The sequence below is a fragment of the Mus pahari genome, chromosome 4 (assembly GCF_900095145.1).
Source record: "Mus pahari chromosome 4, PAHARI_EIJ_v1.1, whole genome shotgun sequence".
Lineage (NCBI taxonomy): Eukaryota > Metazoa > Chordata > Mammalia > Rodentia > Muridae > Mus > Mus pahari.
Genome location: NC_034593.1, coordinates 144,107,317 through 144,132,494, shown reverse-complemented (window position 1 = coordinate 144,132,494; position 25,178 = coordinate 144,107,317). Strand labels below are relative to the sequence as shown.

Genomic DNA, 25,178 nt, shown 5'->3' with positions numbered 1-25,178 from the left:
GGATAGGAAGCACTAATCATCCTTCCACAGTGCTCTCCAATCTAATTGTTCCCTCAAATGTTTCATCTGGCATTATCAGTGTTTTTTCTCTTTCTCTCTCTGCCTTATGACTGTAGACCAAGATTTGAGCTTCCCTTATTCCACCATCATGGACTCTAACCCTTTTTATCTATAAACCAAACTTTCTTTTACAATTTGCCTTGGACATGGTGTCCTATTACAGCAATAGAAAGTAAGACACTGACCATACAAGGTCATCACATGCGATTATAATTTTAGGTGGCTGATTTTCTGCATGTGCACATATATGTGTGACCCTCTGATCACAGTTGTATTAGTCTCTACATACATGTTTTGTGCATGCAGGTGACTCATCTTTCACAGAAATGCTAAACTGAACATATTAGTCATTTATTCTCTTAGTGGATGTTGTAAATAATACCCAAATCTGCACAGACTAAGTCAAGAATGTGTTGCTAAAAGACAAGAAGGAATAGATAGCTCCCAGTGTGAAATGCAAATAATATGATTTGGGAGCACATTACTTTTTAACTTATCAACTGAGAGTTTTTAAGGTCTCACTGTGAATTTCTTTTGTATTCATTGGACTCATTTGTGCCTTTTAAATTCCTATCTTAAGTTATGGGGATGGGTTAAGAAAGACACTTTTTTTTTAAATTAAAGACTTTACCAAAGCATAGCTAGAATTAGCCTCTGTGATAAATGACTATAATTATATCTTTAAATTGAATTTATTGATTTATCATTTTGTTTTCATTGATAGATATTAGTTTACAGAGTATAGTAGATATTTTGAATTTTTTTTTTTTTACAAAGAGAATGAACTAATAAATTTACCTATTGCCTAAAAGCTTGAGCAGTCTAACTGATCAATAGAAATAAGAAAGCATGGCTTTCTGGCCCTCTGGCTTGAATTTTAGGAAATATTGAAAAAGAGGAGAAAAGTATGGCATGTATCATGTAAAAAAATATGACCTAACATAACATGTTAATGTTATCAAGAAAATAAAGTTTTAAATGGTGGTACTTTATATCAATTATATAAACCCTAATTTCCCCAGTGTTAAAATGTATTTAAAGTAAATATTAACCTAATTAGGATTGTCCTTATGCTGAGAGTTTGCTGTTTAAAAATGACTACCTTATACCAATGGCTAATGATTTAACAAAACGTGTATAAGTGGGGTCACTCTCATGCTAGCTGTTAAGATAGTGCAATGAAGTAAATTAAATTGGCAATATTTCTATTATGAAACCCAGTTAGATCCTCAATAAGATACAGTGTATAGGAGCCATTTTTGAAGATGGCATTTAATAATCTCACCTCTTGATACCATATACCTGATACTTCCCTTCAGCAGAGAGTAAGGCTGCCCCACACAGTTGACAGAATACTACAGAAATGACAGCATGAGACCTAACAAAGGTTGCAAGAAGGTTTGGTATAGCAGTTTCTATCCTGCTGTCTCCTGGATCAGATTCTGGAGAAAGCCTGTTGCCATGACATAAAGTCACTTAAGCAGTCCTGTGGAGATATCCACATGACAAATAACCTAGGCCATCTGCCAGGAACTGCTACTACACCAACACTCATACCATGTGAATGTGTGTGTATGTGTGTGTGTGTGTGTCTATGTGCACGTGTCTGTGAATATCTATGTGTATCTCTGTGTGTATCTCTCTGTGTGTAAGCACATGTGTGTCTATGTATGTGTGTTGAATGTGTGTGAGTGAATATGTGTCTTTGTGCATGTGTGTGCTTGTGTATGCATGTACATGTCTGCACATGTGTTCATGTGTATATGTGTGCATATGCATATGTGTCCATATGTGAGTTTGTAAAGGGGTTGACCCCATAGACTCTGCCTGAAGATTTATGAGACCCAGTTCTCTCACCAACTGCCTCAAATTATGCAGACTGTTCAAGAACACACTTTGCTTTCTATGGAGAAATAACATCTGTTATCACTTACTCATAGGAATTAATTTCTATCAGCAGCTTACAGTGACACTTTTATACAGCAATGTATGAGTTTCACTGTGATGAGGTCAAGGCCTACACAACCTTGACTGTCATGTCTTGTGGCTTGGTGAGTCTGTGTGAGTGCATGGGTGTGTATACCTGTATGCACATTTGTATGTACATATGTATACATGTGTATGCATGTATATTCATGGACATATGTGCATGTGTGTGTATGTGTTATGTGGGTGTGTGTTTGTGTTTTCATCTGCATGAAAATCCATCTTTGATAATCTTGGAGTGAGAGACATGGGCATTTGTAAGCATTTCCTTAAATACAAGTAAAATCTTGTGTGGGTTATTTCTGAATGTTTACGTAAAGATGACAGATGAAAGATCTCTGGGAGGCAAAGAGCTTGCACGAACTACCCCTTCCTGATGGGGTCTTGACAGAAGTCTCCTCCTGGATAGGTTTCTGGGGGTTCAGAAGAAAGTCTGAAGCCTTGTTTCAGAAAACTATCTGCCCCTGTTATTTGTCTACCTAATTCCATTTTTTGTTTCTGTTCCTTTGTTACAAACATTGGTAGGTTTTAGTGAATATTTCTATGAGCCATGTCTTGTTCTGCAAATCAGTAATCAACCCGAAATGCTATTGATCTTGGTGTTTATTGTTGACTTTTCAAGCCATTTTTAATGGACTGAGTTCCAGAGTAAAAGGGTTGACCCCATAGACTCTGTCTGAAGATTTATGAGACCTAGCTGTCACCAACTGCCCTGACTTGTGCAGATTGCTCAGGAACACACTTTGTTTTCTGTGGAGAAATATCAGCATCTGCTATCACTTGCTCATAGGAATTAGCGTCTATCAGTAGCTTACAGTGACACCTTCATACAGCATTGGATGGTTTTACTGTGGGGTGGTAAACACACAGCCTGGGCCATCATGGCAGATCACTTATGTGGAGACAGTGCTGTAGGCAGCTCATCAGCTCTCATGTGTTTCACATATAAATTGCTATGATAGTTTAAAAGGAAATTATTCTAGCAACATTTGGGGATTGTGATATTTCTTCAATTAAAACTCAAACAATGATGGATGTGTTCTGCCCACTTATTTTTCACATGTGCATCTGGTTTGACATTCCACAGGTGTGTGTGTTTTGGAAGCATTGGTGGGAGAATCAATTTACCTTCCTTGTCAGCAAGTGGTCTATAGCCCATTTTCCCAGTAAGGACTGAAGCTTCATTTCTGCATTGACTGTCCCATTGCTACATTTGCTACAGGCTGCAAAACTTCCCAGAGTTACTATAGCCTTTTTGGCAATGCTTCAAGAGATTAGGAGGATGTGTGGTTCCAGATCATTACAGGCAATTGGAAATGAGGTGGGTACCAACAAATGGGCTCATATTTGGAGGGCAAAAGGAATGATTCTTACTAGTAGCTTTTAGGAAATGAATGCCACAGATCAAAATCTGACTTTAAAAGGCAGGTAAGACCATCGTAATCAGATTAAACTTCCTTTTATGGAGAACAGGAGACTCAGGGGCTCTTGCAGAGTATCTTATTGGAAGGAAGAGTTGAGGCTCTACTTACGACAGATGTTGCCAAGAAGTGTCATGTGCTCATAGATACTTCTTGGGCAACTGGATAAGGTTGTATCTGAACAAAAGTTTCATGGTCTTCAGAAGTTTGAGCATCACTCTACAGATAACATTCACACAGAGCATCAAAAACGAGCTTTCCAACCTGCCTTACCAGACCTTAGAAAGGCTTGTGGCTGTTGTTGTTGATGATGATGATGACATCCAAACCTAGTGAGTGGAATAAGGGAAACCACAACGCAGTTCATCTAACTCCAGCATGTTTAAAATATGGAGCTCCTATAAATCCATTAATAGAAAGATTTAGAATTTTGGATAGCATAAGTTAATCAACGAAATGACTGACAAACTGAAACTTCCCCAATTACAAGAAGTTGCATATAAAACAGTGCCAAAAATTTAGGTAACACTATAGTTATTTAGTATAAAGGGTGTTGAGGATAGCCTTAATTATTAAGATAAATCTTTTATTGAAATGGGAGGTTTTTTCTGCATATTAACTCTGATTCTGGTTTCAAAGGCAGAAGGATAAGGTGATATATTAGGGGTAAAATTCTTGCTAATCATGAGAGCTCATGCTCATACCACCAGGAAAAGCTTGTAATGGCTGGAATGTCTATAACCTTGCATCTAGGAAGGCAGAGACAGGAGAAACCCCTTAGCCAACCAGCCGAGTCAAATGGAAAATGGTGGTTCAGTGAGAGGCCTTGTCCTAGCAACCAGGGTGAAGAGTTTACAAATAGTGACACAGAAATTCAAGTGTAGAGGGATAATCCTGGGCATGAATTTTTGTCCTACAGATGTACACCCAGGGGTGAGCCTACCTACACACATTCAATCTCTCTCTCTCTCTCTCTCTCTCTCTCTCTCTCTCTCTCTCTCTCTCTCNCNCACACACACACACACACACACACACACACATACACACACACACACATACACACACACACCACATGCACACACACATACATGCACACACACATACATGCATGCATATACCGTATTCATGTGCAAATACAATAAAACCTAGACACCTGTTTGCATCAAGCTTATGCTCATTCATTGCGACAATATGCAAATTTTCATGTGGTTTCACTAGCTTTCTTTACAGATGTCAGATGAAAGTAGTTATGATTATGATTGGAGCGTGTAATCCCTACATGCATTTGTTCAATGATATGGCTGACAGTATTTCATTTAATATTTAGGCTTAAAAATAGCAGTTTCACAAAGGTCCACTAGCACTTTTTTATATTCTTGAGATTTGAAGTAAAATACAGATACATATTCCGTTTCTTATTATGATTTTCAGTTAACCCACAGTGATCTTCATGTCTGGCTTGGCAAGAACAACTGGAGAGGCTTGAACCTACTCCTGGGAAATAAAGTGAAATCTGTGGGCTCAAATCTTCCCTTGCTCAGTAGTTTTTTCCAAGACTTCTGGGACATCCCGGGGGCACAGCCATACTAAGCAGAGTCAAAGAATAACTTGAAATCTCCTTGCTCAGGCCTGTTTCTGTGCACAGCATCTCCACAGGCCTGACAATGAGGGAATATCTAACACATAAGCCTATAAAACAAAACATTAAACTTTCTTATGGTAGAGTAAGGCTGGAGGAAAGGTTCTGGCTATTAAGGAAGCAAAGTACAGACTGTAGCTCCTATTGCTTTTGAAGTGCTCTTGTATAATCCATGCCCAAGCCCTTTAGAGGCAGGTTGCCGTCCAAGCAAACATGGTTGCTAGGAAGAGAGAGGCAGAGAAGCAAAAGGTATCAGCAATGGGGGATTCGCAAGCATTTCTGAGATTACAGAAACCAATGTGGACATTTCTTCTGGAAAGCTGTTAGCTCCTCATGCCTCCCATGTGGGCCCCTCCATCCCGCTTGCCCAAAAGGAGGCTACTGAGAACCATTCAAGCCAGTTACAGAAATTGCTTAAAGTTAGTATCGAAACACAAACACATTAGCTCAAAGTGCCTGGAACGTGGAGAAGCTCACAAAAGCCCTTACCTCTTCTCTCCTTTGTACCACTCGAAGGCCGGCGACGGCACACCTGCACCCTCGCATCGTATCAGTCCACTGCGTCCAGGGGTCACAGTGCCAGATTTAATTTCCTGAATTGTAGGCGCAACTGAAAAAGAAACAAAAGCACCATGGTGGGTAAAAGGAAGAAATCTTTAGCAGGGATGGCACACACACGCACGCACACACACACACACACACACACACACACACACACACACACACACACACGTGTGTATGTTTCTTTTCCTTCTGTATTCAAAGCAATCGCACGCCTGGCAGTCCAGTGCATACCAGCCCGTTTTATGCTTCAAATGCTAGACCAGTCATTTTCAGCTCCATTTTTCAAGTTGGACAATAGATGAATGTTCTCGGGGAGTACAGAGTAAATGCAATACATTTTGGCTCCGTTTCTATTGGAAAAATAGCACAGTGAGGCGAACACCTCATCTGTATCCCGGTCAAACCACACTCCATCTAACCGTCCTTTATTGAGCGATCACAGGCAGCTGGCACTGGCTGTCGGCTTCAGGTTCTTGTTTTCTTCACATGATGCTCTGAGCCTGGATAGCACTATTCCTTTACCAATGCAAAAACCCAAGTTCAAAGACATTAAATAATGTCTGAGGATTAAATAGCTACTTGGGCGCAGGATTTGAAATCGGCCATGGCGAGTGAAGCCTGAGATCCCTTCCTTGTGTTTTGTTTTTTGACTTTGTGACCTGGTCTTCTATCCCTGATGTTGGTCCTTTCCAACGATCCAAAGCCTGTTCTGGATGCTATGTCCTCCCATCTCTTCACTATGCTTCCAGTTAAAGCAGCTATTTCCACCCTAAGTGGTTTGCTAGATTTGCTAAAACCATTGACTTTATTCAACAAATGGTTATTGAGCTTCTAACATGTGCCAGGCAGTTCTCAAAGCACAATAAAGTCAGATTCTTAACACAACTGAGCATGAGTCCTACATGGGGTGGGTGAGGAGGGGAGAGACTACAATCAGTACATCTCCCGGCTACATAGTATAAATAAATTGTAAAGCATTAGAAAGTGACAAATGGATGGATGTGTTGTGTGGTAGAGTGCATGCCAGCACTTCCTGGGCCCTGAGTTTGATTTGCAAAGCAACAACACTAGAGAGAACAAGGGAATGGAATGATGCAGCTTCATACAGACATCTCAGGAGTTCTTTCTGCTGTGCATGGATGCAGAAACCATAAGTCCTCCCTGAGAAGGAAGGACCTCGAAAGAGAAAGATACGTATGTGTGTGCTAGTTCTGTGGATATATGAAGAAGTCCTCCCAAGCAGAGAGAATAGCTAAGCTGCAAGACCATAATACCATAGAAATTCTCATGTCGGTGAAGCAAAGAGGGCTAGGGACAAGATGGTTCAGGATGGAGACCTTAAGGATCCCGGGGTAGTTACAGAAATGGTATAATGTAGCACAGGATGTCACCTGGCTTGTGCTTTACAAGGGTCATGGGTTGCTGTGTGATTCCAGAAGGGTAGCGGAGGGAGGCTTTGGGACTACTATGAGTGAGGCACACTGAACTCACACACAGGGATGGGGCAGTGAGTTTGGTGCAAAATGTGGCTGCTGGGCTTTGGGATCCATTGAGACATTGGGGACAACAGGACTTCTTGATAGAAGATAGTGAGATTCCACCAAGATGCAAGGGCAATTGGCTTAGATCACTGAACGGTTTGCAAGGATGCCCACCTGGTAGGATGGGAATCTAAGAGTTGGATGAAAACATCTTTTCCTAAGTGTCTGCATTTTAACAAGGTCTGAGTATAACAGACTCTAAATGGCACCACACAGAGGAGTTGCTACAACTAGGAACTTGAAGATTTAAATACAAACAATTTAAAAATATGACCCAAGTATGATTTAAGTACATTTGAAGTTTTCTTAGAAACCCATCAAAATGGAAAGTTTAATATTTGCTTCTAGTATCTTGTGAATATAAAAACAGTAAGCTTTCTTAGAAGAGAATATTGTCTCTCCTTCAAAAATACCTAACTAGATTCATCATTTTCTATTCCCAGTACTTCATTTTGAAATAATAACACCTCTATTAGCTGCAGTAATTTTATTCTCAATGGTAAAGTTTATGTTATAATCTAAGGAAAAATGCAAGGTAGTAATTTTAATTGTTTTAGTAACTTCACAAAAATAATGAAAGAATGTTTATCAGAAATGTTTGAATGAGAAAATAATATGAAATAATTTATGTGTACATGCAATAGATGTATGGTTGTGCATTATAGACAGAAATACAATATAACAAGCAATTGAATAATCTTTTTTTTTTCATCCAGAGATTCGAGCCACCTTGAAGAATGCAGCCAAAGATACATGAGACATCTACAACACAGCCCACCCCAAGCCCTGCACCAATCGGTTGCTATGTGCTTATTTGTTTGAGAGAGAAGCAGGTAAGAGGTATTTTCCCTAATGTTTTCTGAGGCTGTCTGAGCCTCTCCTTGTCATGGTGACAAGCTATAATCGTCTATGGTTTCCAGCTATTATTGACGACAAATAATCATATGCAACCGGCCCTCTGTCTGAACCCTCTACTGATAACCTGGTTAGTGAAATTAGTCTCCTGTTTGTCAAGGGGCCCATGACTCATTACAAACAAATGCATGAAATCACAAACATTGCCTGAAAACCCAGGTGTAATGAACTGAAATAAAACCCCAATTTGTCATTAACAGGCTTTTTATACAGTCCAGTGTGCAGGTGGCTGGGCACTGGGTGCTTTACAGCCAAAGTCAAAGAGACAGTACCTATCTGGGAGCACGTGGGCAGCTCTGATTGGCAGTGACTGCAAAGACCCGTATCATGTCATATGGAATTGTAGACAAAGACCGAATCAGTATTTGATCAAAACATGCATAGAAAATGTCCCAAGTGTATACATATTGTGTGGAGACATAGAACTGAGGGCTGTGGGGCCATAAATGTTGTGAGCGCTTCTCATGAACATCATGTTTTGACTACAGTTAAAAAAAAAATGAGCGAAAGTCTCTATTGATTTTTCTTAGGAACATGAAAATTCACATTACATTTAAATGCTATTGTACATCTTTTGCAAGGACATTGTGGGGAATACAATTCATTTAATTATTCATTTTTCTATCAGTATCAAATTACTGAAACAATAACAAAAATCCCCTATAGAGCTGGACACTAACTACAAAGTATATGAAGCAGTGGAAAGAAGGGATATCTTTTATATGATGGTCTTTATATGGAGCAGTGATTGAGCTCCTTACTCAAGTGGTAAGAGTTGAGTTAGAATCAAATGGTGGGGAAAGGAGCTATGAATAGGGTCTACAGATCATATTAGAACCCATTTTAGCTCCTCAAAGCCCAGGAGAATAGCCAATGGCTTTGATATGATACTCAAGAGGACATCTTGGTGCATGCCTCTGTGAGACGGGCTTTGTAACATCTGAAAGACCATTGCAGGAGCTTTAAATTTGTCACATAGAGATGAGGCTTTACAGATGTTTTAGCAGAAGGATAACAGTTACTTAAATCCATGAGAAGTCATTGGCTGTTGCCTGGAACACCATGTCAAGAACAAACAAACAAACAAACAAAGGAGCAGAGCAGGTGGGCTTGTTTTGGAGCTGGCCCAGCATTGCTCGGGATCATGGAAAAGTCACAGGCTACTCCATAGAGAAGGTAGAGTTTGTGAAAAAATAATTAAGTTAGACCTATCTAGTTGACCAGTAGCAGCTGGATAATTTTAGGATAATTCCAAGTTCACAGGACTTCAAACCCCACCAGTCTATTTAGACACCAGCACTATCTGAGGATGCCGGATAGGCCTTATTCCCATAGTGCTTTTCAGAGGCCATCCTGTCAACATGAGTATTATGAATCCTGGATGGAAATTTAAAAAATCTTTTGACCACAGAATTCTAAAAGGTTTTATATGTCGTACTTACGGATTTCATATTTCTTAGGACATATTTTGCTGTGTCGGGGCTATACTGCTTTTGGTTATCTGACCCATTCCTTGTAACATAAGGTTCCCAAGTGCTCATAAGCTACATGGCCTTTAGTGACTTGTTATAACAAAGAAGTTGAAAATATTTGCATCAAGGGGGTGTGATAATCCACTTGTTTGAAAACCATTACACACTGTTAAATTTCCAGCTAAACCTGTAACAGCTGAAACCATGAATATGCTAGGCCAATTTGCCCGAAATAGCAATTCTGTGATAAAATGTTCCATGTTTAAGAAAATTGACTAGTCCCTGTTCTAGAGCGTGATTAAACTGAGTGAACTCATGATTACTCTGTGAATTTGACTGCACGTAGACTGCTTCTAAGGAGTCCAGGATGGACATACACATTATCACATGCTTGTATCTGACAACTGCTTTTCTTTTCACATACACTGCTTGGTTCTACTCAAATATAATATTTCAAAATTGGTAAAGTGGCAAAGAAAGTCAGTGCTTTAGTCCTCAAATTTTATGAGTATAATGGTGTCCCTTGATGTAGACTTTTAGGTATGCACTGTGGACATTTGAACATAATGCCCTTTGCCAAGTTGTATATGCCTGTGAGCTGAAACAGATGCATAGTGAAAACAATCAATTTTAGAACAGTGCCATCAGACAGATGTTAGGTAAGAACAGATGTTTGGGAGATCCAGCACAGAGGTCAACCAGGGGCCATCCAACACTTGTATGATTAGATGTTCTGCAAAGAGGAGTCTTTCCTTTTTATTGTCTCTGTGGGGTTAGTTCCTTGCATTGTGTAGCCAGTCATTCCAGGAAGATGATAATGAAAGGTTCTTCATCAGAAACTCCAGGCTGTGCAGGTGCAGACAACAGAAATGCTCCACTTGGCACTTAAAAGCCTAATCAAACTCATTTTCCTAGTGACATGACAATAGCCCAAAGACCTTCTTGTCTTTTGCCATCCTTGGTGGGCAATCTGGGTACCCACAGCCTTGCCATCAAAAACACGTGCAAGCAAGAGAATTTCTTAGTAGCTTTCCTAAGCCAAGGTAGGTGAAATGCAGCTTTGGAGATCCAATGGCTAAACGCTGACAACTATCCACCTACCTCCATGATGAACAGTGTCAGGATGGCAGAACATTGAATAACTGCTATAAGGAAGTATGCCCAAAAAGGAATGGGAAGTATTGGTCTCCCAAAGACAAGGTTATCAGGAAGAATCCTCTTGACAGAAGTGAAACAATGATGCCCTTGGTTTGGATTCCAGAATTCATGGAGTAAAATAAAGTGGTCAGATAATGTTTGAAAATAGATCAAAGATTCCAGAAATCACTACATAGAAGACAGCTTCAGTCCTGGTATATGTTTATGATTGTGTGTGTATCTATGTGTGTCTGTGCACATGTATAGGAGTATGTGTGTAGACAGACACATGCATACAGGCAGTGGTATAATTCTAATCAAGGGCCTCAGGCAGTTAGAAGCAGGCCACAGCACGTGGCTGTACCATAAATCTTTACTATATTACCATCACAGATGAGGAGGAGATGAGGATGAAAATGTTTTCTCTGAAGACAGTAGAAGCTCAGTGCACAAATACCAACAATATTTCAGACTCCACTGATCAGCAAACTTCAAAAGAAAATATTTCCTTGGTTTATAAACTATTCTAACTTCAAAGAGAGCCAAGAATTTAGCATGTTATTGCTGATAAAAAAAAAAGTAAAGAATTTGTATCATCATAATGCTAACAAAAATTCAAATCACCAAGATACAGTTGAATCTTTAGCCACATGATTTGAGGACGTCAGCACTGTTCAACCTCTGGCCAGCATTCACCTCCAACTTTCTCTGAGATTAAACTTCTAGACAGTGGTGAAATATGTGACAAGATTTGCAGTCATGTGTGGCTCTAGCACTCACTAAGTTAAATGTTTCTAAATCACAATTTCTTCATCTATAAAATAAATGCTTCCTACTTCCCCAAACTGCTGTCCAGGCAATATAAGAAGATCCCAGAAGAGCTTAGCTTAGTGGTTTGCCCTGAGTTAGAAGTCAATAAAAACATTATCTAAAGCAGGAGTTATCACAGGGGAACAAGAACCCCAGCCATGTGCCCTCACTGAGCACAGACTGAGTCAAGGTACCGATAGAAAGCAGAGCTGATTTTTAAAAGCATGCTTTCCTTATACTAGAAGCCAGTAATTAACTCAACTGGAAGCTGGGTCTGGGATATTATTTTTTTTACTTTCCCAGAATTCCACGCTCATTCCGCTTTTTAGTAGATAGTTGGTCTTTTTAGAAGGCAGAGAGGGTAGATTTTTGCCTTACATTTTTTTCAGCTAAGTAATAAAGTACTTGGGCTTCAAAATGAAAAGGAACATAACAAATACATGTAGCACTGAAGTCTATCTTTTAGAAAGACTTGCATTCTGGTGGGGAATCCTTTGCTTGAACATTTCAAAATCAATGCACTGATTGATTCAGTTAAGCATTTGATGAAGTCATTTTCTTTTTCATGGGAGAAAATTCTGGCCATAATTAGTGCATTTAGGACAAAAACCCCTAACCTTGAGGAACACTGTGAAAGAGGAGGTGGAATGGAAAGATTTTAAGAGCCAGAGAACCAGGACACCTGGAAAGGGACAGTCAAAAGGACATGAAATAAAGGTGGGACCTGGGAGGAGTTGAGATGGGATGAGTAAGAGATGGGCATGGTGTTTTCTAAGAACTTGTAAAAGTGTTATTAAAAAGAATTTATGTTTATTGTTCCAAATAATATTGCATTTTAGGCTGGTGTGAATCTCAAAATGTTAGCTGTATTCAATTTCACATGCCTAAGACTCTTGCTCTCTGTCTAAACAACGACACCAGTAACATTGGTGATAGATGGATTCCTTCCTTGGGCTTCTCATCTGACCTCAGGGCCAGCATTCTCCAAAGACCTGCCTGCAAACACGAAGCGTCAGGGAGTAAACTGTAGGCTGGAGTGGTTTCGGCCCTCACGGGATAATGATGGAATCAGTCTCTTAGTTGACTGAATGCTTTATTTTTCCTCTGGTTACTGTGGCCTTCAATAATCTTAAAATAGAACATTAAGAAGTTGATTAAAATTCAGTTATTAAATTGTTTAATTCTGAGAAATAAATAATTCATATTGTTAATGCATTCTAAAGAATCCTCTTCCATACATGGTTTTACAGGAAAAGAATCAGAAACCCTCTGAGTAACTAGGAAGAAAAAGAGAGAAAAAGAAAACTGCAATTTATATTGCAGAAAGGGGTTGTAAATGTTCAGTTCTCCCTTCCGTCCTCTATATCAAATGTCTGAGGGAGGAGGGTGGAAATCTTGCAAGATTACAGAATATGTGTCCCATGAAGGACATCTCTGCAAATGAAAACCACCAATTACTTAGGGTATTGGTCACTTCCCTCACTGTGATGACCAGACACCCTATAAAAAGCTGTCACAGGGAGGGGAGGTCTCTGGCTCATGCTTTGAAAGGGCACAGTTCATTATAGAGGTGGTGGCATGGCACTGGGTGGTAGCTGCCATTCGCATGTGCAGGAACCCAGAATCAGACCATGTACACTGCACTCATGAGCTCAAGGCCTCTGTGACACATGAATGTGCACTGAGTGGTAAAAAATGAGCTTGTTAACCAGACCCATGTTGACTCCATGTGTTTTGAGGTATAAAGAAACCATCTGTCCATCTCTGTATTCTGAGGGAGGTGTGCTGGGTTTTTCTACAAGTCCAGAGCAAAAATACAGAAGTTTGCACAGATCTGACATGAACCCACAGACAAGGATCTATTAGGAAGTCAGATCGTTTGTAGAATGGAGGGATGTTTTTTGTCCTCATTTCAAGAATACCACGATTTCTGTTCTGTGTGTGCAGAAAGAGGAAGTAAATGAGGGTAAGTTAAGGAGGAGCACGACATGAGAAGGCGAGTGGAGATATGCTTCCAATGAACGGCAAATCACAAAACCTCAGAAGATGTGGGAGGACATGGCTAAGAAAACTGCAATTTTCAAGAGAAATGCTGTGTATTTATTTGGGACTAGGAATATTTTACCAGGCCAAAAAAACAAAACAAAACAAAATGAAAAACCACAACCACAACCACAACCACAACCAACACCACCACCACAACAACAACACCTTCCTACAGTGAGTAAATAAAACCATGGCTGACAGAAACAGACTGGCAACAAAGTAACTTGACAACAGGAGAGTGTGGCAAGAAAAAAATGCCTGACAAAAAGAAACCTGATGTCAGAAAGAACTGACATAATAAATAAATAATAAATAAATAAATAAATAATTAAATAGGGTATCCACATTGCCCCAATCCCCAAATATCTATTCAATGCGGCTGAAGTCCCAAGAGTTCCATTCTCCTGTTTAGAATACAACAATTGCTTTAAGCACAGAATAGCAGCCCCATACGGGAGTGTTCTCAGGCCAGAGTACTGATGCTAGGTTGTTTTCCTAGCCTAGGTCAACACTGCAACCATTCTGTACTACAGAGAACTGCATAGCAATTCTTTTTTTCTTAGTCATCTAACAGTTATGATGTATTAGGATTCATCAAGTGCTGTTTTCACCATGACTATAACAATGCAGGATTCAATTAAGAGTCTTCCCTTGTGGAATATGTTTTCTAATGAGGATTGAGGACTACTAAAGGGATACAAGCTGTGATGCAGCGATTATTGGGGTTTCTAAGAGGGAAGGGATCACAGGTAGAGGTAATCCGAATCCTTATTCCATTTGGTGGGGGTCAGGGGTCTTCTTTAAGGGCTGAGACTGCAAGAAGAGGTAGAGGTACACCACCTTTGAAGATGGACATTCCAGATGCCAAGAATAAAGGCTCTGAAGCAGGATTCTTCAATATCACAGTCCAAATGGTCTTGGAGAAGATGCAAGAAAAATGACAGAGTGTAGTCATGAGGGTGCTCATCACTAGGGTCTCACAGGTCTCCGATGAACTGAGTTTGAGTTCAGAGTTCAGAGCGACAGAGTAATGCATGAGGTGATGAACAAGGTAGCACTCTCCAGGATGGAGGACTACATGTGTGTAGGATTGTGGGTCCCACATTTGCTTCACCACAGGGCACGGCAGCTCGGCCAGGTGGGGTGCCAGAAGTTTGACTGCACTTAACCCAAGCAGCCTTGGGTGATAGGGAAGCCCCGGGATACTGGGGTGGAAAAGCACAGTCTGAGGCACAGGACAGTGGAGCTGGCTCAAGGTCCAGGGCCTGCAAAGAGGCTGGGGCCGTGGGGTTCCCAGGCTCTTGGATACCCAGGTTCTGCTGGAAGTCTCAGAACAGCAGAGAACAGAATCTGGGCCTGTGGGTCAGATCTAGTCCAGGGCTAGAGGCAGGGGAGAAAGTGGGAGCTCTGGTGGGTTTGGTGGTGGTCATGGGTTCTGCTGCTTCTCACTGTCCCTTTAGGGCCTCTGGGTCTTCTAGCCTTAGCTCACCAGGACCAGGCTACCTTTCACATGGCTGGTTCAAGACTCACATACCTACAACTTGCATAACCCATCTTATATTTATTTGTCTACACACACACACACACACACACACACACACACACACATCCCACATTTACATATATAATTTAACATTTTGAATCCAGCTCTTACATATGATATGAGACAAAGGTTCTGAAACAAAATAGCTGGCATTAGACTCATTATTGTGTATTACATGCTATTGTGTGGAACACTATACTATACCATCAACACATTTTGGTTTTTATGTATGGTTCCCTCCAATGTATTTCAAGAATTAAATAATCAGAGGCAACCATGTGGCTAGAGGTTCTCTTTAGTCAGTAATGGACTCAGTAATGTGACTTCATTAGCAAATAATAACCAGAATTCTCCTCCCACTTAGGTGTCACTGTAATGCTGTAGCTAACACAGTAGCATGGCAATGTCATCTGTGTAGCTGGAGAGAGCACAACTCTTAGATATGTGTGTAAGGGAGGATGATAGTTGCCAAGGAATTTTGCAGACTTTTTTCTGTATAGAGGTTTCCAAAGTCATTCATGTTTAATGTTTCTTCCACACCCAAGTCAAAGAGATATGTGAGTCTGTCTTCAGAAAAAAAAAATGCTTTATTCTTTGTTAAAGTGAAGCGTCTAAAAGAAATAGTTGATTCCACAGTAGTTCAAAGTGGAAAATATGTCACTGAAGATATACACAGAGGACAGACTGGCCATCACACTGGGAATGACAGGGAGCACTTGGTTTGAGACGGTCAGGAAGGAGTTGTCTTGGGCAGATGCTGATGGGATCCATTGTTGGGGAGTTCTCAGCTCCACAGGACCATGTGGATTGCACTTCTCATGTCACCCAGACACTCCATGTTTATTCTTATTGCTTTCTTATGTCCATTTATGTGCTCAGTGAAGGACTAGAGCCATGGTGACTGTAGAGAAGCTCTGGTTTCTAATGGAATGCTGGCTATGGGGGTCTTTCAAGGCCAGGACATGTCAGGAACACTGTAAACACTGAAGGTCTTTGCTGAATAAGTGAACAGTGAAGTAATGTGCCATTCTACAGGGCTGGGTGCTTCTGATAATTCTTCCCTCTAGGACTTTCCTTTAAAATGAATATTTTACACTTAAATTTACATGTGTGTGTGTCTGTGTGTTTGTGCATGTACATGTGTACACATGCCTGCATGTGTGGGAGTATGCACATGCATCAACATTACTATCGCACGGTATGTGGAGGACATAGGACAACTTAAAGGAACCAATTCTTTTCCTTCCACCTGAATTCTGAAGACTGAACTCAGTTTGCCAGGCTTGATGGTTTCATGGTTTGATCCATTGCACTAGCTTCCTTCCAGGACTGCCATTTTACAATAATGTACATTTCCCAAAGATGCTTAATAAGTAGATTTAATTTTTTATTATTTTTTATTATTATAATTATTATGAACCTATAATTTCATCTAAACTTGAGATTCTAAAGCTGAAGCTTTTCCCAACACTACGTATTATAGACATAGGGAGCAATATTGTAATTAAATAAATGGATATACTTGTTAAGGATCTAAAGTTTTTTCTGACCCAAAAGCCCTTCTTTTAGTTAAATCTGAAATGTATTGTAATTTAGGTAATCTATTCCTTTGTATGTAGACTGAAAGGTGAAAATTTAAATCCAGTCTCTGTTCAATGATGATATTAGAAGCAAGTTGTTTGTTTATCTAAGAGACCAGCCGGAGGGTCATGAAGCTGCATGAGCGGTGGTACTCCACTCTTGCCACATTGTTTCTATCTCCAATGTAGGTGCTTGGTCTGAATTTGAGTTCACCATATTTTAACGTGAAGCTCATAATGGAAGACATGCATGACTATGTTGCAAGACAATGAAGCTGGGCCAGTTGATGATCACACTTGACTTCATCTACAAGTTCTTGGTCTCATGGTTGACCCACAGCCTAATGGCCCAAGGAGGTTTTGCATTATTTTCTTTAAGAATTATTTTTTATTTTATTTTAGATTGTGCATGTACGTCTTCCTACATTTTGTATACATGCATGAGTGGGTGCCTATGGAGGTCAAAAGAAGGCACTGATCACCCTAACTGGGATTTCTGGTGGTTAAGAACCATCATGTATCCCAGAACTTATCTCGAGTCATTTGTAGCAAATGTCCTTAACTGCTGACCCATATCTCCAGTCCCTAGTTTAACATTGTTCATACTGAGAAAGTTCTATGAGGTATATTGGCCATGGTGTCAAATAATATATCTTACTGTGATCTGATGTAGTGTTCATGTGTGTGTATGTGTGTGTGCATGCACTCGCATGCACAAATGCCCACATAGGTCTCCTACTTTTTTCCAAAGTGGAATTAAACCTATGTTGGTTACCGAACTAAATGTTCACATTCATAATTTATAAAAATCCAAAAATTCAGATTATAAGCATTGACTTATTTATGCAGAATATGCATGAACATTGGATAGAACAGGTTTTGTCTTTTAACGTTTTAATGAGCTTTGGGACTTCCGTGCATACTTGTTATGTTGCCCTAATTACTCATAATAATTCTAATGTGCATTTTATATTTAATTACAATGCTTATAAAGATTTGGTATGGACAATAAGTTATTACCACTAGCATGTACATAATGATAACGAACTGAATTAGCTTTTACACCATCACTCACTCAGTGGTGGCAACTTCAAATTTCACCTGAGTGATTAACTACATTGTCTCATTAAACAAATATTTGTGAAAAATTAATCACAAATAGCAAAAGCGGTGTTCACATATTTTTGCTTTTGCCAAATTTCATCAAGTTACATTTAAGTTTCTAGACTATTCCATTACTAGGAAACGCATTTCACAATATTAAATACCATTTTCTCAGTTATTTAAAATAACTGTGGTAGTTTGAATATTCTTGGCAAAGGCAGTGACACTATTAGAAGGGGTAGCCTTGCTGGAGGAAGAGAGTAACTATGGGGGTGGGTTTTGAGACCCTCTTCCTTGCTGCCTGGAAGCCATTCTCTCCTGGTTGCCTTCAAATCAAGATGCAGAACTCTCATCTCCTTCTCCAGCACCATGTCTTCCTGCTATGATGAAAATGGACTAAACCTCTGAAACTGTAAGCCAGCCCCAATTAAATGTTCTTTGTAAGAGTTGCCTTGGTCACGGTGTCTCTTCACAACAATAGAAACCCTAACTAAGACAACATCACAATCTTAAGATACTTCAATAGGAAGCCTGAGATCAGATGAATAAGGTTTAGTGAGATCAGCTATTTATATTCTGAGTACAAAGACAAGCAATGAAATAATCCTCCCACTTGGTAAACAGTAAGAATAGTTCATTTCTATCAATAAGAATCCTCTTTCCATCTGGTATGATGCATTTCTAGAAGTCAGACGGGATTTTTTTTTTTTCCCTTGCAAAATTGCTCATACGAGAAAAACAAAACAAAAGTCAACCCAGATTCATTTTCTGCTCTTGCATTTCAGTGCAGAGCATGAGACTTAGTGGGCGTTCAGGGCATGCTACTTATAATTCAGATTGGCATAAGATTTTCTTACTAGAATTCACCTTTACACAGAACAACTCACAAGTGAGTGCAAGCACAACTTTCCTCAGGTGACTGCTGTTGTTTTTGTTCCAGATGGTTGTATTTGACTCAGGCAATGATTAATTTCTCTAAGCAGAAGCACATTCCAAAGATAGAAATAGTATCAGAATCAACAAGCAGATTTTACCTGAAAAAAGTCATGGATAGTAACATCTATACAGTGTATCAGTCAGGAGCTTCCTATTAAAAATCAGTCCACTAGGAGGCCAGCTTAAGACAGTAGTAAGGAGAGAGACACCAGGTGATCATCAGAATGATCATTCATTCATTCATTCACTCATTCATTCATTCAGTGCGTTGTGTGTGTGAGCCTGACTGCATGCATGTGTGCACACAGAGCACACGCATATGGAGGTCTGAGGACAACTTGCAGGGATTTGTTTTCTTTGTCCGGTGTGTGCATTGTGGTGATTACACCTGGGTCTTCAGGCTTGGGTGTCTGTGAGTGCCTTTACCTCCTGAGGCATCTTGCTGGCTCTCAAGAAGTTAAACATTTTGAAACATTAATTCTAGGATCCAAAACATAAAGATGATGAAATATACCCTAAATACTTGTGGAAGTAAATGAGGCAGTACATACACACACACACACATAAACACACACACACACACACACACACACACACACACGAGAGAGAGAGAGAGAGAGAGAGAGAGAGAGAGAGAGAGAGAGCATAGCATGCAATGGATATTGAATACCTCAAGTGTTCCCTTATCCCCTCATCCATGTGCTTCCACTATCTGAATTCAAGAAGCACTCTGGTTTGACAGAGGCCAGAAGTCACTTTCTAAAGACTCCAAACAGTGTATGCTGGGCTGACTTTGATGAACAGTGAACATGTACACATATAGATCTTCATATAAATATGTAAGTATGCACATGGGCTACACATAAATATTTATATGTGTACATGAGTGTGCATGTGGACACATGGTTATCAAACTCCACCTGCTGTTTCCACTGCCTAGTCTGGAAGCAGTGTTATGTAGCTTGAGTTGCCAGTCTACCCTTCTCATAGCTTTATGACAAAAATCATCTATAGAACCTTGTGATACTTACTTATGACATAAGTTAATACAATTATACTCTCATAGTATTTCTAATAATAAGGCATTATAAATAACTATTTCATATTATATAGACTATATTCCAGAATTGTTAAAATTCCTATAGCATATCACTACAGCACCATTATTAAAAATAGGAGAAATTATTCCCTTAAATATATTATATCATCTGAGATTGGGTTTAAGTCTGGTTCATCAGTTTCTGACATATATGACAAATATTTATTGAATATTGCTGAATATCAGTTACTACAGAGCAGCTCTTGCAGCTGGAATCCATGCATTCTCTTTATATAAAGTGCACTGATGAAAGTCTCTGAGGGTTTCTGTGATTCAGTCTACTGACTCAGGGAAAGATTTTTCCAGGAAGATTCTGTCTTTGAGAAGCTATGTCTGTGGTAAGATGGAATAAGAAAGGTATTTGGTGAAAATTCTCTTCAATCTACTCAATATTGTCATGAAAACATTCCTTGATTATTCATTTAGCTTCACCAGATGGCTAAATGTATAGTCTTATGTCATTCTGCTCATATGTTAATGCTGCATCCAGCTTTCATCAGAGATGCATCTTACTGCAGAGGTTGGCTGTTGATACAAAAACTGTAAATAGCCACATGCTCAGAATAAGTGATGGTAGAAAGCTATATCAACCCCACCAAACTCAGGGCCATCACAGAAAAGGGGGCAGAAGGCACCCAAGGAACATGATGCTCACATGCACTGGCTCAGAGCCCCTGTGGCTATCTTTATACACCTGAATGAGACAGCCTTCTCAGTGTGTCCACATGGATGAGGGAGGGACCCAGCAGGACCTGTACTCCTCTAGAGACCATTGGCAATCAAAAGTGGTTGGGGAACGGCTGCCATTTTCTTTAGTGGTATAACCTCTGTAACTTGCCTTTAGTCCAGTAAATAAGCTTTCACCTATTGTTGGGCAAGAAACTACAGCTAAAGTGAGTGGATCATACATTTTAAAAAATACAGGAACATAGGAAAAGGAGAGAGAGAGAGAGAGAGAGAGAGAGAGAGAGAGAGAGAGAGAGAGAGGAATAGGAAGTTAGAATGACAAAATTATATAAATTTAGAAAATTGGTAAACAGAACAACAGCTGTGTGTCTTTCGGTCTTTGAAAGCATCTCTGATGAGAGCTGTTTTTTAACCATTTCTTTGGCATTCATGAACTTCATCCAACACCTCCAAGGATGAACTCCCCACTTCTGTAATTCTCCCTGGGTTCCAAAGTTAAATCATCTGAGACAACACTGTAGCTACTCCTGGAACCCTGACAGTCTCAGTAAAAAGAGAGAGAGAGAGAGAGAGAGAGAGAGAGAGAGAGAGAGAGAGAGAGAAAGAGAAATACTGAGAAAAGTGTTTGCTGAGCTGGGTCTAGTCGTAGCTCCACCCCACCATATCTGAACTAGTTACGTAAATTCAATTTCTCACAGTTCTCTTGCTTACTCCACCTCAAAAAGTGGAACAACTGACGCCTGTGAACAGGCCCTTTACTGCCCTTTCCTGTGGCAAGAGGAAGGGCACACACTGTTTCCATAAGAGAGATTTTACAAGCAGAAGTCTTGTGCTGCTACTACTCACTGGAAGACAAATCCAACTACAGAGGGTGGGACAGTCTGATGCTTGGGGCTAGGAGCTGCAAGTTATACTTACAAAGTGACAAATTATAACAGGAAAATAAGAAAGAAGAGATAGAGAGTTGGGTATAGACTGTGTTTTGACTTGAGGTTGCAGGTTTCATGTAAAGCATTAGTACAGATGTTTGCCAGTCCAAATGGCTCCAAGCAGTATGTGAGCCTCAGAAGATTCCCACAGTATCTTCTGTAAGTAGCTTGTGGCTATTTTATGGGTAGACACATGGAGTCATGTTGCATAGGAGTGAACAAGCCTTGGGTCATACCTGACCTTAAGCAAACAGCAGGTGGACCTAGTGTGTGGCAAATCACTCCTGGCAAATACGTCCTGGCCAACTGTTTGTGGACCGTGATGGAGGAGGGAGGGTGGCTACCATTCACACTGGTTCTATTGTGCAGGCAACTGACACTTGACTTTGAATCTTTCTGGACCCTGCCACCTGGTGAGTAGAGGACCTGAGATCATCCATGCTGTCTTTGTGTTCATCTCCTGGGTCTGCAAATGGAAGGCCAGGTTCTTTCAATCACAATGATCGCTGGGTCCCCTGTGGACAAAATCCTTTCGTTCACTTGAAACCATTTATATTTCTTTTTTCCTTTAAATTACCATGTAACTGAAAGAGGAGACTACAAAGGGGCTATGTTAGAAGCATGAGGATTGTTCACAGGTCTTAAAGGCATTCCTACAGGGGTCTCCAGTTCTTGAGCCCTGTGGGGAGAAAACTCAAAAAGACAAAAGAAGAATTCAGAAAGATTTATGACAGCAAGTGCATGTCTGTAAAGCTATGAGAGATACATGGGAGAGAGGAGCACATAGCATCTTGGAGGGAAGAGACCTTTGAATCTTGGAGGAAGGAACACATAGCATCTTGGAGGGTGGAGCATATAGCATCTTAGAGGGAGGAGCCCATAGCATCTTGGCGGGAGGAGCCCATAGCTTTTTGGAGGGAGGAGCACATAGCATCTGGGGTTTCTGCTTCATCTATCCTACCTTGTTTATCTTCTGTCAATTTTCCCATTATTGGTGAGTTTAACATGTTTCCTTCTGACTGTATCTTTGTTCAGAGCCAGTTCAAACTAGAAATTGTCTTTTCCTTTTTAGATTGCTCCATGTCTTGTGGTAAGTCCTATAATTGACTTTTGGTTAGGCCATTGTTGCTTCATTGTAAAAACATCCAATTATTTCAGAGTTAATAGTTTACCAGGAAAGCTATGACCAGGAAAAGGGCTTGTATTGCCTTATAGGTGTCTGACTCCTTCCTCCCAGACCCCTCTCATGTACAACTTCCACCTTACAAGTCTACATTGATGTGGTCTCCAGTTGGTTCTATACCTACTTATCACATAGTCTTAGATGAATTTTGGTTACTGAGATTCAGATGTGGCTTTATTCGTGATTCTTGATTTTCCTAACAGAAATAACGAGGGCCCGTATTCTACACATTCTACACATGGATGGAGGTAGAGAACCCAAAAACATTACTGTGGAGTTAAAGATTTAGGTAAGACCAAAGGATTTGGCCGAAGTAGGAAAACAGCTTGTTTCAAGAAGTCAGAACAACAACAACAACAAAATCCACTTGACCTGTCATTTAACTTTAGAATTAGTAGATGATCAAAACAGAGAAACCCTGAAATTCAGAAAGAGGAAAAAGACTCTTAACAAAGGTGGCTGAAATTTTAGCAGCTAGTCCAGGCAGACATTAAGGGGAAGAAGAGACACTGAAAGCCAAAAGGCAGTAAAGATGAGAAGAGAATGTCCAGTTCCCACTGCTCTTAATCAAGAAATAAGAGAAGGGCAACGCACCAAGGCAGAACAAAACAAATAACCTCCCACAAACATCGAAAAATAAACCAACAGCACGGAGATGATAAAGAGCGACTTTGGCTCCCACTGAGGACTCGTCCTAGAGCAGAGGCTGGGTGGAGAGCTTCGAGCAGCCCCAGGAACACTGAAGCTGGGAACAGTCAGGAACAATGAACTAGGAGCTGAGTCTCAGAAGCAGTACAGAAACAAGGGGGGGGGGGGGCTTAAAGCAGTTAATGAACAAGGGGAAGGGATGGAGTGGGTGAGAGGTGCGATCAGATTGAAGGGAAGCTGGGGATGTTATCATTGCTCCTAGGTTTTCAGATGTGCAGTTGGATGTTCATGCCAGATTGCTGAAGAACACTGTTTTCTATGACACAGGTTCAGTGTGGAATCTGGCATGACCATGAGATACTAGAAGCCAACATTAAATGAAGAGATGTGTAGGAATGTCTAGAACCCATAGGAAAAGGCTGTCCTGGTATTAAAAATATTGGAGTCACTAGTGTTAATTGAAGTCATGGGTCAGATCTCAGGAGTGACACAGAGCTTCTAAAATAAAAAAAATTAACATTTTCTAATTACTGGACACATTTAGAATGCCTCATAGTATCTAATTCATTCCTGAAAACTGATTAAAGTTTTAGGTTCTTATGCTGTAAGCCATATTCTTCTGTGAAATAAGTGAATGTAAAAAGATTTTTAAGCAAATGAGTAAACACTGAAGAAGCAATGTATAGATGGAATTTTAAAGCACTCTTGATACATTTAATTTAGTCATAATGATGATGTTAAACAAATGCTGGTTATTTTTCATTCCTTTTAAGTTTTTTTTTTTGGAATAGTAATACTTAGAATGGAGGTGTTTTAGCAGAATTATACTACTGTAAGTTGTAAGTTTGGCTTTGACAAAGGTGACATTAAATATGAAAGGAGTTTTAAAAAGTGATATGAAGACAAATCATTCTTATTTCTAATTAGTGTCAGAGAAATTGAACATACAGCCATTGTGTTGTAATCCCTTTCTACTTCCACATTAAACCAATTTTATTCACCTAATTTTTATTTTTTATCATCAAAATGGTAGAATTGTTCTTGACTGGAAGTGCAAATGGAATTCCATGTGACAAGAAAAAAAAAAACTCTTGAAAATTTAGAGTCTCTACCAGGGTAAAGATTAATCAGAGCTAGAGCGACTGATCCACTGACAGGAAGTATCAGTCAGGCATTGACATCAAAAGCAATTGGCTGTGAGAGGCAGGTCATAAAGTCCATAGGTCTGAATGGCTTTTTCCTAAGCAATATCACCAAATAACATTTTCCAGACACTTAGGGTCCATTTCGATGCAGTTTTATGAAAAACCCATACTATTTTGAGTATTCATCCAATCAGGCATTTTTTTAAACTTGCAAAATGGTCATTTTCATAGCTGAATGCTGCTCAGTGAAAAAATTAATAGAATAGGCAAAGAATGTATCTGAAAGGAACACATTTGGTGACAAGCTAGGTGGTGTTATAAGTGTTCTTGGCTGGGGAATATCGAATGGCTGAGAAACACCTCAAAGAATGTTCAGCATCCTTAATCATCAGGGAAATGCAAATCAAAACAACCTTGAGATTCCATCTCACACCAGTCAGAATGGCTAAGATAAAAAAATTCAGGTGACAGCAGATGCTGGCGAGGATGCGGAGAAAGCTTGTAAAAACCACTCTGGAAATCAGTCTGGTGTTCCTCAGAAAATTGGACATATTACTACCAGAGGATCCACCAATACCTCTCCTGGGCATATATCCAGAAGATGTTCCAACTGGTAATAAGAACACATGCTCCACTATGTTCATAGCAGTCTTATTTATAATAGCCAGAAGCTGGAAAGAACCCAGATGTCCCTTAACAGAGGAATGGATACAGGAAATGTGGTACATTTACA

The 25,178-nt window shown here is 39.9% G+C and overlaps 1 protein-coding gene across 2 annotated transcripts in view; it reads right to left on the bottom strand.

The window, feature by feature from the left end:
- The window catches only part of Negr1 (neuronal growth regulator 1), a 718,441-nt gene that overhangs the window by 150,492 nt on the left and 542,771 nt on the right, over nucleotides 1-25,178 (bottom strand). For both annotated transcript variants that reach the window (XM_021195962.2, XM_021195963.1), the window contains exon 5: nucleotides 5,596-5,716. In XM_021195962.2, the coding sequence (XP_021051621.1) occupies nucleotides 5,596-5,716 (121 nt within the window). The remainder of the gene's footprint in view (nucleotides 1-5,595; nucleotides 5,717-25,178) is intronic.